The 16,299-nt window shown below is 38.1% G+C and overlaps 1 protein-coding gene across 1 annotated transcript in view; it reads left to right on the top strand.

The window, feature by feature from the left end:
* LOC137295701 (translation initiation factor eIF2 assembly protein-like) overlaps window positions 1-12,219 on the top strand; it is a 13,169-nt gene extending 950 nt beyond the window's left edge. Inside the window, exons 2-12 of the mRNA XM_067827195.1 lie at window positions 171-239; window positions 1,159-1,210; window positions 1,659-1,697; window positions 3,514-3,609; window positions 4,089-4,195; window positions 4,713-4,846; window positions 6,048-6,170; window positions 7,121-7,149; window positions 7,607-7,711; window positions 8,772-8,906; window positions 9,923-12,219. Of these exons, the coding sequence (XP_067683296.1) occupies window positions 171-239; window positions 1,159-1,210; window positions 1,659-1,697; window positions 3,514-3,609; window positions 4,089-4,195; window positions 4,713-4,846; window positions 6,048-6,170; window positions 7,121-7,149; window positions 7,607-7,711; window positions 8,772-8,906; window positions 9,923-9,976 (943 nt within the window). The 3' untranslated portion in view covers window positions 9,977-12,219. The remainder of the gene's footprint in view (window positions 1-170; window positions 240-1,158; window positions 1,211-1,658; window positions 1,698-3,513; window positions 3,610-4,088; window positions 4,196-4,712; window positions 4,847-6,047; window positions 6,171-7,120; window positions 7,150-7,606; window positions 7,712-8,771; window positions 8,907-9,922) is intronic.
* The last annotated feature ends 4,080 nt before the right edge of the window (window positions 12,220-16,299 follow it).

Here is a 16,299-nt window from a genome sequence, read left to right as displayed (position 1 = left end):
ACATTGAGTCAGTTGAGAATAAAATAATCAGTGAATATACAGAATGAAATCATGCGTTTAAGACATGAATCTGCTACACTTCCATTACAGCTATATCCACAAATCAAGGTTAGGCAAGTGTATATATATTTTACAGCATTTTCTTAATGGTCAGATGTTTTGTCTTTCAGTGTGGTGTTGCCTTTACCACAAGAATTCATAGACTACCTTCACAAGGATGGTGTTGTACTGCCAGAGGGGTGAGTAGCCCTGACATAGTCTCCTGTGGTGTTTTAGTACATATCAGAACCCTCAATCTCCCGAGAGTTTCTAGGCCATTCGTCCTGCCACATGGTGTAATTTTCAGTTGAAGTTACTGCCCTGTTAACGAAGAACAAGTGGGTAGGGAGACCACAGGGCCTTGTAACACAAAAAAAACCCACTGGCATCGAGGTATATGTTGCATTCAGATTCTTAATTTCTGTTATTTCGTGAATTGACAAGGTGGGTCAGCCATTTCACATCATATTTTGTAACAGCAATCAATATACTTCAGTCATTTCATGAAATTCCATTTCATGTATGTGTGGTTGATAGGGGTTTGTGAAGTGTGGCTGCTGTGGACACAGTTAGTGTCAAACAAATAGGTGTATATGGTTTCAAAGGTCTCAACACTGTCACTCCCCAATGGAAGCAGCAAGTGGAAGATAGCATATCAGCAGGGAGAATCATACTTTTAATGCAAGCTTCTATGATTATGCATGTACAATGTCGTTCACTGTGGAATCCTTTTGTTAACATGTGTCTGGGAAGGGGACAGTTCATTATTAATATTTTATATCATGACATGATCACTGCTCTATGCAGTGATGTCATGGTAACAAATGGTTTCTGGGTGTTTGGCAGGGTAATGAGGGAGGGCAGGGATTGTTTGCACACAAGAAGTTTTGCCATAGTTCCTAGTAGTTACGACTTGGCACTGACCAGAAACCAGTATAGCTAAATAAAGCTGTATCACATGATAAGGTTTCTTGGTTTTTGTCCTGAGATAGATCATCAAACAGCAGTTCATCCATTTTGCTCATTTCACTATTGTGAGTGAAACTGTTGCAGTATATTTATGTTTGAGTAACCATGGCAACTGTGCAGGATAATAAGTTACCTTTGTTGTGTTTACAGTTCAGTACAGGGAAGCTCGCAGTCAAGACCAGAAGACGAAAATGATGATGATGTGAGTTAATGTTAACATGATAATCATGATGGTATAATGATAATAATCCTTAGTGTGTAAGAATGTCACATCATTTGTTTACGTGATGTGTATCATAGGAGGGTTTGTATTTTGACACTACTTGTAATTAATTGAAAGTGATGTTGTTTTAATAACATTACAAAGTAAGTGATGACATCATGACTTGTTTGTATATGTTACATACTATCTGATGACATGACATTACAGAGTATTTGACATTATGATGGTTTTTACCATTCAACAATAATGGATGATATCATGACATTAATTTTGTTAACATGAAGTTTGTCCATATGAGTCTTTATGACAGAGGAGGATAACGTCATGACCGAATTGTTTACATATTTCTCTACATGTTATGATGTCATGACATTTGTTTGTCTAATGTCACTCCTGATGTACTAATGTCATGTTGTTTGTTTGTCAGGACATTGACTGGGGGTCAGGAAGTACAGCTGTAGCAGTGGTAGGTATCCATCCTGGGCACACAGGGGCATTGTACATTCCTTGCTGAATCCTCAGCACACAGGGGCACAGTACATTCCTTGTTGAATCCTCGGCACACAGGGGCACAGTACATTCCCTTTTGAATCCTTGGCACACGGGCACAGTACATTCCGTGTTGAATCCTCGGCACACAGAGGCACAGTACATTCACTTTTGAATCCTCGGCACACAGGAGCACAGTACGTTCCCTGTTTAATCCATGGCACACAGAGGCACAGTACATTCCCTTTTGAATCCTTGGCACACAGAGGCACAGTACATTCCCTTTTGAATCCTCAGAACACAGGGGCACAGTACATTCCCTTTTGAATCCTCAGCACACAGGGGCACAGTACATTCCCTTTTGAATCCTTAGCACACAGAGGCACAGTACATTCCCTTTTGCATCCTCGGCAGACAGAGGCACAGTACATTCCCTGTTGAATCCTTGGCACACAGAGGCACAGTACATTTCCTTTTGAATCCTTAGCACACGGGCACAGTACGTTCCCTGTTGAATCCTTGCACACGGGCACAGTGCATACCCTTTGTATGCAAAGGCCCTGATGTATAAGTGATATTACTGTGATGTACTCCAACACAATCAGTACAGCTCGTATGACTTTCTTGTAAATGACTCTTAAATGCACACTAGCATGGCAGACTTCTAAAAAAATTGATATTGCATTCCTGTTATTAATGCTACCTCTCAGCCCCCAGTGGGGCTACCATATAATTTATTCTGAATAAAATAAGGTATTGAGATTACAGTATGAAGTTAAAATGCTGGAATGAATTAATACAATGTTGTATTATGTTGACTCGTGTCCTCTAGTGGGCTCTACCGACAACTATTTTCAAGCAAACCCTATAGAGTTATGTCCCTTGGAAGGCTCTGTCTGAATATCCCATAACACAACTTGTGATTGAGAACAGTTTGGCAAACACTGTCATCACCGTGTGTGACAGTTTACGATGTATGGAGCGATTGTTTACACTCTGCATATAGCAAATGTTCTCTGTTTGGAATCTGTTCGTCTTGAAGTTTCAGTTATCAATTTCAGAGGGAAGCTAAATTGACTGCATATGCCCCATTATATGTATTTTAGACCAACATATTGTTAAAAAAGCATGACATTGTGCCTTTCACATTTTTTTTTTATTTGATTAATTCCACATAAGTTCATTGTGAGAACTATCAAAACGTTCCCTATGACATTCACTATATGACATTCATGTATAGTCAGACTGATAAATATGTCAGGCCAATTGGTGCGAATTTATGGATGTCATCTTCTATTAATTGAAGAACACAGTGTTTAGGAAACTATTCTTTCTTCTTCGTTGGGTGGAAATGTTTTCATCAAAATTGATAAGATGAAATCCACAATTTCTCACTTTATGTCTGTCGTGTCTACATGCCTTTCACAAATTGTTATGTCATTGTTTTGTGTTGAATTGCATCAGGCAGTTTTGTTCTGTTGCAGATGATGGTTTTTAATGTAAACCATTAGAAATCTATGAAGATGGAGATTTCCTAGAATAAAAACTTGGGACTATCTAGACTTGCTCGGAACCCAATATTCTGTCCATGAACGTTCTATCATCAGTGACACTTCTCAGACTAGAATTTTATAGTTTTTGTATTGCACAAAATAGTCTGAATTGTGAACAAAAGACATTGTTTTCTCAGTTTATGTGCCAAGGGTAACTGAGTGAAACCCTAGCAGAATGCCTGGAAGTGATATAACAGTGTGATTTGGGGAATAATTGTACTAACTGTTTTCTCTTTCTAGGCGCCAGAGTTCCCTGAGTTTGAGAGGCAGGTGAAAAAGGCCATACAGAAACTTGGGGGGAGAGTGTTCCCCAAACTCAACTGGAGCGCCCCAAGGGTAAGTCAGTATGCTGTAATTCAAACCGAAAATTGGTGTTTTCGTATCGTCACTTTATAAACCTTTTCTAAAATGTCTAGAAGTTGAATCAGTGTGTCAAAAAAATTAGTTGCTAGATGGTTGCTGTTTTCCCTCAAATAAATTCTCTTTTGAACTGAAGACCTTGTACTGCAATACATGGTGAGTGTACCATTTCACCCCCACATTTTTCGTGTGCATATGAGTGTCTTTATAGGTATTTGTTGTAATATGGTGATTTTTTAATATGACTTTATGTTAATACTTATCCTATCTCATATCATTCACTTTCTTTTATTCTTCCGACAATGGAGTGGATACGACTTTGTTTTGAGAATTTTGTAACACCTGATGCAAACACATTCCTGCTCCATCGATTGTTATTGGCTGTCACTGGAAATTTATACAAAACATGTGTCTTGCTGTAAACGACCATGTGATTGCCCATTGTTGTGTTGCAGGATGCGACTTGGATTTCATTTGATAAAACCCTGAAGTGTACATGTCCCAGCGATATCTACCTTCTTTTGAAGAGTTCCGATTTCATTGCTCATGATCTGTCCCAACCGTGAGTCTTGTTTGTATATACATGTACAGGTGGGGTAGCCTAGAGGTTAAAGTGTTTGCTCTTCATGCTAAAGTCAGGGTTTGATTCTTTAGGAATTAGTGCATTTTGGTTCAAGGTATGAAATTCCCGAAAAATTGCTGAAAATGGGTGAAGTGGTGTGTTTCAGTGTTCTGTTTAATTGCCACATATATTTGAGTGCTGTTTTACTCGCAGAAAACATTTGTCTTTTGAACTTTGTGATCAGTTGTAATAATGATGGTGATTGTTCCTGTTATGATATATATTTTTTAAGAAATACGCCTATCTGTGTTTTAACTAGCAAATGGCAAAGATGGATAGACCCTGAAACACTCTACATAAATCATTAAGTTAAACAAGGGTTATGTTATACCATGGATTTATCCAAACTCAGATTAAAGTTGATGTTGATGCATCGACAGATTGAGAATCTGTTGTAAGTTTTTCCTGTTTTTGCGGAAATTGTAAGTACAAAATTTTAAGAAGTGTTTGTTTCCAGATTTCTCCATTGTTCTGACGGTGACCTTGAGGCAGCACGAGCAGACGTCAAGTATGATCTGATCCTGAGGCGATGGCAGGACCTCCAGCCAGGCATGGAGTTCAGATGTTTTGTCAGGAACAAAAAACTATTTGGTAGGTAAATTTTTGTGTGGAGATGTCTGCAGTGCTGAGTTGCATCCCTTACTCATGCCTGGATTCCCATATGGTTCAAGTCTTAGAGTCCCCTGATTATGCTTCTGCATCCTATGGTTTCTAGTGCATGTTAAATGATATTCTGTGATACAGCTAAAATACTTTTAAGAGCCCTTTTGTATCGTCTATTGAAGGAAAAATGGACACAATATGTTGATGATCTTTTAGTCTTAGTAAATAAATATGAAGGAGATGAAGGTAAAAGTACTGCACTCTTCTGTAGGACTTTATCTAGATACAAGGAACAGATGCATGAGGAGTACAACCCAGTTTTTCTTTATTTCCCAGTAAAGCATTATCAAATGTGTTTTGTCTGATCCTGAAACATAGAAAATTACAGATATTGGCTGTATCAATCGAAACTGGCCCAGCAAACCATTGACTGATAGCAGGGGCGTGCTGGGAGAGCTGGCTAAGGTACCAGGCTAGTGATCTAGGGAGGCTGAGGTTTTGGGATCAAGCCCACCTGTGACCGGTTGTAAAAACCTTGGAGTCAACATTGTGTGCAGACTCTGTCATGTTCTCACAACCCCTAGTGTACAGTACACAACCCTGTGCACTTAAAAGAACCCACGAATCCGATGGTATATGACCAGATGGTGACCACATGAACATGTGGATACACCTAGTTGCGGGTACAAAGTGCTGTGACTATGTGTCCCAGTCCACCCATCTGTCAGTTGGGTACCTTGTTAGGATGAGAGGGCCACAATAAACTCGATGCGCCTAGTGGCAGCAAGAGTTGTATACTCCCCAGGGAGTTGAGATTGAAATACGATGTGCTGTTGAGATTGACATCCAGTGATCGAGGGAAAAATACCAGCGCCTTGAGCATGCACCAGTGCATGGATATGTGCACTGTATAAATATCCTGTCTGTCTGTCTGTCTGTCTGTCTGTCTGTCTGTCTGTCTGTCTGTCAGTCAGAGAAACTGGCCACCGAATCCTGTCAGTCGCCTTTTTTGACACGCAGAAGTTGCTGAAGATCAGTTCTAGTCCGATTTTCACAGGTAAAAAGAGGAAGGAATGAACAGAAAGATGAAAACCAAATGAACAGGTATGCAGGTAGTCCTGTTATAACACTCTCTGATTATGAAAGTATTCACAGTACTATTAATGGCTCTGATGCTCTACTTTTGCAGCTATATCTCAGAGACATCACATCCAGTACTATGCGTTCCTAGAGAGTCAGAAGGAGGAGATCGTCAATGACATCCAGGCGTTCTTCTATCACATGATCTCCAATAAGTTCCCTGACGAGGACTGTAAGTACATCCACAAACTTGGTTTAGAGGTTTGGGAAAATCACAACTCTTGACTTACCTCCTAGTGAAGTGTTTTTATCTGTCAAGCAATCAGATATGTATATGATACTGCATAGTGGTGTTCTGACTAATCTAAATAATCAAGGATTGGTAGCAGTGACCAAATGATCAAGTAATCGATCACATTTTCTCATAATCAAACACAAATTATTTTGCATATTCTGTGTTTGAAACACTTGACAACAGAATGTATCTTTGAAGTTGGCAGGGCCTGAAAACGTGTTTAATTCTTAGAAAATGACTTAACTATTTCTTGAAGACTCCAGGAAGTTTATGTTCATGATATATTAGTCATCACTTTAAAGTGGCAAGTTGTATCATGGAATACCTATCTGCAATAGCAACCTGAAAAGGGAAATCTGAATAATGATGCCAACCAATTTTTTTTGATGATTGCATGTTGCTAATGAAGCAATCATCATTTGTGAGATTTCAACCAATTCTCAACACAAACATTGTACTGGAGTCCAGTTGACTTTCCACTGGTAATTATGTTATTCAAGAATCAAGAAATTTTTGTTGATGTTGTGGAAAAATTTTCAGAGCAAGTGATTTTATATGTGCCACTGTACATTAGCAATTTCAAAGTTATTTCCACCCCTGCACTGATCTGTATGTTTATACTACTATATCCATCTTGAACGTTCGAGGATGTAAGGTACAGGAGATGGTCTCCTGTGTCCATTGGATAAGGTATTTGCCTGGTTATCGGTAGTGACTGGATACATTCACGATCTGAAACTCAGGGACTCGGCCACCTGTTGAAACTCAGCTACCTCTTGGAATACAGCTCCTTGGAATGAGTATGTAGAAGACGGATATGCCTGAACTATTGTAATATTCAAATCATCTGAGAACTTTTAATCGTTCATGTTTTTTCTGTTTTTCAGATGTTTTTGATGTGTACAGGAGAGACAAGGTAAGTCGTCTAGAACAATGTCTGTATTGGACGATTTGAGGATAATTATAGATTCAACTTTTGGATAGGGAAAAGATGGTTTGTAATTGGATGTTAAGGCTGGCTTTGAATGTCACATGGTTGTGCATGAGGTCTGTGATGTGCGAGTGGTGGGATAGCCACGTGGTAAAGGTGTTTGCTTGTCATGCCGAAGATCTGAGTTTGATTCAACACATGGACACGTGTGAAGCCCTTGTCTGGTGTCCCTGCCGTCATATTGCTGGAATTTTTCTAAAAGTGGTCTAAAACTTAAGTCATTCACAGTGTCCTGCTGGAGGCTGCCATTGGGTTTTATGGTGAAATTGTTGAATGGTTAAAGAAACAAAATTGTGAGTAATGAATGTTGGTTAAACACCAAAACAAAATTTCAAGATGTTGTGGTCTGAAGACTTAAAAACACACTCCATATCTCTCTCAGGGACATCTGACGCTGGTTGACTTCAACCCATTCGGCAAGGTGACGGATTCCCTGCTGTTCACATGGGATGAATTGGCCAATGACAGTGGAGAACTCAAGGCTGAGGTCAGGCATTCTGTGTAAATTCTTTGAGAGACATTTAGAAGTTGGTGTAGTAAGAAAGGATGACAATATATAGGATGAACAACTTTTATTGCTGTGAGAGTGATGTTTTTAGTGTAGGTTCTTACACCATTATCAAGCATTGTCACTTGCCTGATAACTGAGTTGTTCATTCATGTATTGTCATCCTTCGAGAACACAATGTGCACATGAAAAACGTTTTAGGAAGGTTTAGAAACAAGAAGTGTGGTCAAATGTAACATGTTTGATGGGGATTGCACTTTCCCACTAAAGTACAGATGTCTTTGCTTACTCCTATATGGGATTCAAACTCACTCTTTCACAGATCACCGACTTTGCGAGTGTGGGTTTGAATCCAAGATGGGACTGGTACTGCAGAGAGAAAGTGTAATAGAACCTATTTTAAAAAATTGTTTGTATTTCCCGAATGAGAGAGACAGTTTGATACAAGTGAAACTAATTATGTAAGACACTACTGATTCATGTTGAACAGCTTGAATGGAACATTTTGTATTTCTGAAAATGGTTGTAGGTCATAAGTGAACATGTATGGCTGCTTCTAATACTATTATATCACAGCTGGTTGTGGGAGATAGTCTGAAGTGAAACCCTCAAGGTATGATGGGTGATATCTGGACACATTCGTTTTTGTGTAAATTGCGATAACTGGTAACCAAATCACACTACAATTGCTTCCAAAACATCATGGTCGTTTTGATTTGGCAGTTAAAATTCACTCATTGTCTGAAAGGCTTAAAGTACCACCACCAATACCTGGCTGATCGGTCATTTATCTGGATAAGTAGACCTTGTCTTGTGTCAGAACATATTGACATGTAGTAGTCAGAGGTCAGAGGTCAGTAGTCAGTAGTCAGTAGTCAGTAGTAGATCAATGCTTCGTGCAGATAAGTTAGTCAATTTTGTGTTGATTTAGCAGAATTGTATCAGGGATCCACATATTTGGGGTCCGGGGTTTTGATGTATATGAAATGCCTTCAAGATTTTCTTATATTTATGTGATCACTGATTGTTTACTTCACAGCGTCCTGAGTTCCGCTTCCTGAAGAGCAAGGATGGAGTTCAGCCAAACCCCTATGCATACTACGCCATGCCCAGGGACTTTGTGGACTTGGCAGCCGGGGAGGACCCCTACAAGCTCATGGACCTCCTTCACCTGGTATGATCAGAGCATACTTCCATATACGCAACCCTATGATGAATCCTTAGTCTCCAACTATTACAGCCTGCTTGCAGTGAAAACATGCTGATGAATTTGACTTTAAACACTGAAGTAACTTGAATGAAGTGAAATTAAGATTGCGAATCCTCATAATTTTTACCTTGGCTTTCATACAAACCAATAACCAATTTGAATCTGTGATCGTTTGTTAAACAACTTTTATCTTAGGTTGAATATAATTAAATGTTCAATTGGCAAGGTAAAATTATGAGGATTTGCAATCTTAATTTCACTATTATTGATTTCCTTTTATGTTTAAAGTGAAATTCATCAGTATGTATTCACTGCAAACAGACTAGATTTGGCTAATAGTAGATGAAGTGTGTCATGTGTCAAGTAGATGCCACATGTTTGTGGAATGTGTACGTGAGAAAGCTGCTTCTACCAAAGTCGGTGTTTTGTTGTGGGTATTTCCTTGTGACTAGATGTGGACCTGTTTTGAACTTGAGGCATGTCTGTTTGTATTTCAACATACTATAGACCTTGATGTATAATACTTGATAGTATATACTTCTGGTGAACATATATACTAGTATTACTGCTATCCTATTGAATAGCAAGGTTCCTAAAATTACGCTGTATTTGTTCTTGTCAACATGTAAATGATGAAATTTTCCATATTGCAGTGAAAATATTTTATTGGAGTGTCTGGAAAATTGTTTAAATTGACCACAGGTTATTGAGATATCAACTTGTGCTTAGGGAGCCTAGTGGCTGAAGCGTTCTCATCATGCTCAGGACCCAAGTTCCATCCCCACACTGGTACACTGTGTGAAGCCCATTCTGATGTCCCCCCACCATGATTTTGTTGGAATATTGGTAAAAGCAGCATTAAACAAATTCAGTCAGTCACTCATTTTGCTGAGTCAGGTGTTCCATATCCTCTGTTGATTGTGTTCCACCGTCCAGACATATATGACTCAATGTTTATATAATTGTTCTCTGTTTTTCAGAAAATTCAGAAGGCAAACAGCGAGGATACATTGTCGGACGAGGATATAAGCTGACCTCCAGGAGTTTAGACAAACCATTCTTGTAAATACAGTGACCGGCATTTTGTACATAAACCAGTGAAGGTGAAGCTTTTTTGTTTGTGTTGTGTGTCTGCCTCAGAATGATCAGTGTCTGCCTTGTATCAGAGTCATCTGATTGAGTGAAACTGCCAGGTCACAGTTCAGCTTATCATGTGAGGTTGACTCCTGGTATTGTACTTGCCAAACACTGACGTCTGACACACAGTTGAGATTCACTGGTATGAAACACAAACATCTATCCCCCCAGTTATGAGACAGACAGACAGACAGACAGACACTTTTTCGTTTATGCTGAACATACACACATGCACCAACCCACACCCATCCTCGATTTATGCCACACATCCATGAAGATCCTGATTAGAATTGGTCTTCTTCAGCAACCCATGCTTGTCATAAGAGGCAGACCCATGAAGATCCTGATGAGAATTGGTCACCAGCAACCCATGCTTGTCATGCGAAGATCCTGATTAGAATTGGTCATCAGCAACCCATGCTTGTCATAAGAGGCAGACCCGTGAAGATCCTGATTAGAATTGGTCACCAGCAACCCATGTTTGTCATAAGAGGCAGACCCGCGAAGATCCTGATTAGAATTGGTCATCAGCAACCCATGCTTGTCATAAGAGGCAGACCCGTGAAGATCCTTATTAGAATTGGTCATCAGCAACCCATGCTTGTCATAAACGGGTGGTCATAATCAAAGATTTGGTTGACACATCAAATCCCAGTTGTGTAGATTGATGCTCATGCTTTTGATCACTGGATTGTCTTGTCCAGATTCAGTTATTTACAGACCTCCATTTGGTTGCAATATGACATTCAAAATAATAATGCAAGTCATCACTGACATAAATATTTTATAGAGAATCCTCAAGAGCAATTGTTTTCTGTGGTAAATGAAATATGGCTTCTCCACACAGGCACAGGGATGAAAGTAAAAATATGTGAGTGAACCTCCATGTCACACAATACTGGTGTAACGAAGTAACAAGAATATGTAACTGCCAACCTCTGAGGTCACATTGAGCAGAATGAGATCTATTTCATAAATAGTAAACATCTCAGTAAACATGGCGACAAACATGAACATACAGAGCTACTTGTCTTAAGGCCAATATCTACTTCACGTATTCTCTCCAAATCATATTTTCACCAACAAAAGATAATTAGTTATGGAAGATGTTACATATTTAAAAATAATTTGTGATTACCCAAGTGACTTTAAGTAAATTAATAACATTAATATGATGCTCACTAACATTTATGTTTCAGAAAGAAATTCTAAGTACATGTGATACTTCATTAATCTAGAGTTATGTCCCTTGTCATTGATTCAAAGGCTGCTAGGGTCATCTCTTTGATTAATGTTTTCTCATTAGACAGTTACTGATTTTGTAAATTGAGTTTTTCTGCATACCACTTCTCTTTTCAGCAAGAGAAAGTTGGTGATTCCTCCCTATCAGCTGAAACTAGAGTTACATATAGTAGGCATTGTATGAAGGTTTTGTGTTTAGTAAATATACCTAGACATTTTGGGGTATGATATATATGAAAAATTTAAATATGAATTATTATAATCACTGTGAATATTGCTGACTGGAATGTCTATGAAGCATAACAGTTTGATGTGGAGTTATTTCCTGCAGATTGAGTTTTATGTGAGTGAGAAAGTTTAGTTTTGCACCACATTCAGCAATATTCCAGCTATATGGTGGCGGTCTGTAAATAATCGAGTGTGGACCAGACAATCCAGTGATCAGCAGCATGAGCATCGATCTGCGCACTTGGGAACCAATGATGTGTCAACCAAGTCAACGTGCCTGACCACCCAATCCTGTTAAGATGCCTCTTACAACATGAATAGTCACCTGTTATGGCAAGCATGGGTTGCTGAAGGCCTATTCTACCCCAGGACCTTCATGGGCCAGTTGAGTTTCCAGATCAAGTTTGTTCACAAATAGAGTTTCATTGATCCTCCAACATTTATGATGTAACAATATTGAAAAAGTTATCTAAAATGGTGAGTGAGTGTGGTTTTAGCAATATTCTTGCAATATCCCCTAAGGGTTATCAGAAATGGGCTTCACATAATGTACACATGTGCGGATCAAACCTGGGTCTTCAATGTGACAAGTGTATGGTTTAACCATTAGGTTATCCTGCTGTGCCTATCTGAGAAAGGCATATGGAACTGTCGGAAATTAAAAAAAAAATGTTTTTCATGTTATCTCTACAATTTATGTAGTTGATGTTCGAAAGTGTGAAATACCTGTTAAAATAAGTTCAGCCTAACTACAGTTCAAGTGGTAGGGAGATAGGAAATGTGAAAAAAGGACTTTACTGAGGAGAAATTAGTGCAGAAATGAACAATGCAGATTTTTTCAGAGTTCAAAGCAACTTATTTGGAACAGACCATGGCTTTATGCATACCTTTACACAAGTTACAAGTGGGATAAATTTTACTGTCACAGACAATGGTTAGGGTCAGGCTGGGGGATAGAGATGTCAGCTAAGATATAAACTACTGAGGAAATGGATAACTTTTACTGTCACATTTATACTACTTATGCGTGGGATAACTTTTACTGTCACATTTACACTACTTGGGAGGGGGATAACTTTTACTGTCACATTTACACTACTTAGGAGTGGGATAACTTTTACTGCCACATTTACACTACTTGGGAGTTTGATAACTTTTACTGTCACATTTACACTACTTAGGAGTGGGATAACTTTTACTGTCACATTTACACTACTTGGGAGTGGGATAACTTTTACTGTCACATTTACACTACTTGGGAGTGGGATAACTTTTACTGTCACATTTACACTACTTGGGAGTGGGATAACTTTCACTGTCACATTTACACTACTTAGGAGTGGGATAACTTTTACTGTCACATTTACACTACTTAGGAGTGGGATAACTTTTACTGTCACATTCACACTACTTAGGAGTGGGATAACTTTTACTGTCACATTTACACTACTTAGGAGTGGGATAACTTTTACTGTCACATTCACACTACTTGGGAGGGGGATAACTTTTACTGTCACATTTACACTACTTAGGAGTGGGATAACTTTTACTGTCACATTTACACTACTTGGGAGTGGGATAACTTTTACTGTCACATTCACACTACTTGGGAGGGGGATAACTTTTACTGGCACATTCACACTACTTAGGAGTGGGATAACTTTTACTGTCACATTCACACTACTTAGGAGTGGGATAACTTTTACTGTCACATTTACACTACTTAGGAGTGGGATAACTTTTACTGTCACATTTACACTACTTGGGAGTGGGATAACTTTTACTGTCACATTTACACTACTTAGGAGGGGGATAACTTTTACTGTCACATTCACACTACCTGGGAGGGGGATAACTTTTACTGTCACATTCACACTACTTAGGAGTGGGATAACTTTTACTGTCACATTTACACTACTTAGGAGGGGGATAACTTTTACTGTCACATTCACACTACCTGGGAGGGGGATAACTTTTACTGTCACATTCACACTACTTAGGAGTGGGATAACTTTTACTGTCACATTCACACTACTTAGGAGTGGGATAACTTTTACTGTCACATTCACACTACTTAGGAGTGGGATAACTTTTACTGTCACATTTACACTACTTAGGAGGGGGATAACTTTTACTGTCACATTTACACTACTTAGGAATGGGATAACTTTTACTGTCACATTTACACTACTTAGGAGTGGGATAACTTTTACTGTCACATTTACACTACTTAGGAGTGGGATAACTTTTACTGTCACATTTACACTTGTTAGAGTGGGATAACTTTGTCACATTTTCACTACTATGAAGTGGGATTTAGAAGGTTAATTTATCACTTTTGCATGCCTGGCATCAATATGAGATGAGCAAAAACAAAAAGGCACATTGTTGCTGACATTATAATAAACAATAAGGAACGTGTTTGTAATAAGTTTGAAACAAAGAGATTTTATGAATTATATATTAAATCTTCAAAATATGACAACTATCAAAGTCAACTGTCAATTTTTTCTCTTGTTCTGAGTATCTGTTGACTTTGTAATGCAAATATTATTCCTGAATGTGCTATTAGCAATAGAATTATCCGTATTACCAAAACATAGTTTGAAGGATGGCACATTTTTGAACCAAAATCCTAAAAAACTTATCTTTTGTTTATAATATTTATCTGTAAAGAAGTTTTACAACGAAACACCATTTCCAGACATACTTCCAACATTAAAGAAATTGTATACTTAAATGCATCTTAAACAATAACAAAAAACTCCCCCTAAACACACTGGCTCACATGAACATATGAAAAATGGAAAGGACAGAATCATGAAGAATTGGGGATAATCATGAACAGGAAGAACCATGAACAATGGTAGAATCATGAACAACAGAATAGAAAAACAATTTGCTTATCACAGCTACAATATCACAGACTGCAACGTTATAATAATATTTATATCTCCAACACTATACAAGCAACCCATTCACTCAGGTTACAGAGCTGTATCAGGTCTATGTACAAATATTTTGGCAAGCAAGAATTCTTATGTACAGAAGGTAAATCAGTAAGACAGCGATACAAGCATGTTTTAAATAATACTCTATTAAATTAGTTTGGCAAAAATGTGATTTTTTAGTTCGACTGTTGAGTAATGCATTTTGGCAGTCAGAACTATTCTTGGAAATCTGATATGAAGCCAGCCTTTTGATTAAATGGTACTGTTTGATGGAAGTCAAATTAATGTTGACTTGGGTTACAATCTTATGTTGGATCAGCATATATTCAGCCATTTTGCGAAGTAAAGTTTCATGAGGTTGGGATGCACATATAAAACTCAGCAATTTGACCATTGAAGACTGGTAACACAAGATTTTATAGAAAAAAAACCAAATAAAATTACAATATCATATGATGGAAGAAGTATATCAACAGGTTGACATGGTCATAATCAATATTCAATATCCATTGGCAGAAAAGAGATCATTCTTTCTGGTCCTCTACTGATGGTTTGGTATGCATATGAGGCAGATACATACTCAACAGCAAAAGAAATGCAAGTTTTGAAAAAATGAAATCTCTTGAAAGTAAATGTTCATGTTTATGTCTTCTATATAAAAACTGGACAAGAAAACAGTTGCGTTTCTTTTGCTGTTCAGTATATAACAGTGGTAAAAAAACAGATGGTAACATACAAAACGATTATGACATACATTTGGTGTACAAGGTGAAGTCATACAGGGTTGACGTTGGTTTGAGCGTTGGATAGATGACACTAAGCCATATTGATCCAGAACTATTTTTCATTCGTAACAATCACTTGAGTTCAATTACTTTTTTACAAAGTCTGTTTTTTGTCAAAACATCTCAGGTAACAAAATTTTCTACAAAAATTTATGATAGTTAAAGAACAGTCAATAATTACATTTTTTAATACCATCAAAAACTTCATGATAGTGCACATAAATAAATGACTTAGTGAGTATAGTATACTGAGGAACCGAACCTGAGTCTTTAGCGTGACAAGTGAATGATTTCATCACCAGGCTACCCCATCGCCCCCACCTACTATAAGTTATGTGCTTCTTCCTAAGGTAATATGGTCTGATGTACCATCTTTGTATCAGTTTTAACAGAGCTGGAATTCATGATTTACTGAATATGCCAGTGAACCGTAATAGTCCTAGTATTCACTATTTCTTTCATCATTGCCTACTGCATATGGACAGGAAAAGCACTTGTTTATACTGATTTTCTTAAAGGTTCCATATAATTTGAAAGGCAGTTTAGATTAACAAGTTTAGTTTTTTAATGACAACTCATCGATAAACTGTATTGCCACTCAACATCAAGATACCACTATCTATCTGTACAGGTACATCCTAACTTATGCAAGGCGTATTAAATTTATATTGGGGTCCAGGGGTCCTTCAAATTTGCTCCTTGGACTCTTCGGACCATGAACCATTAGTGTTGCAAATTTGGGCAATGACCATCCTTAATAATCTCCAGGGTAGACATTCCAATAAAACTCCATTAGTACCCTGGATGCATCTACGGGAATACAGTTATCCATAGATGAATCCAGGGTACTAGTGGAGATTTATTGGAACATATACCCTTGACATTATTGAGGATGGGCAATATCATGAAGACCATGAATTTCTGAGTGGATTTTGAGCACTGCAAGGGGAATAACTGGCACTTGTTGACTTGACACATTTAAGGATCTACAAGATGGAGTTGAGGTGTCCAGCC

The sequence above is a fragment of the Haliotis asinina genome, chromosome 9, assembly GCF_037392515.1.
Source record: "Haliotis asinina isolate JCU_RB_2024 chromosome 9, JCU_Hal_asi_v2, whole genome shotgun sequence".
Lineage (NCBI taxonomy): Eukaryota > Metazoa > Mollusca > Gastropoda > Lepetellida > Haliotidae > Haliotis > Haliotis asinina.
This window is presented reverse-complemented; position numbering and strand designations above follow the sequence as displayed.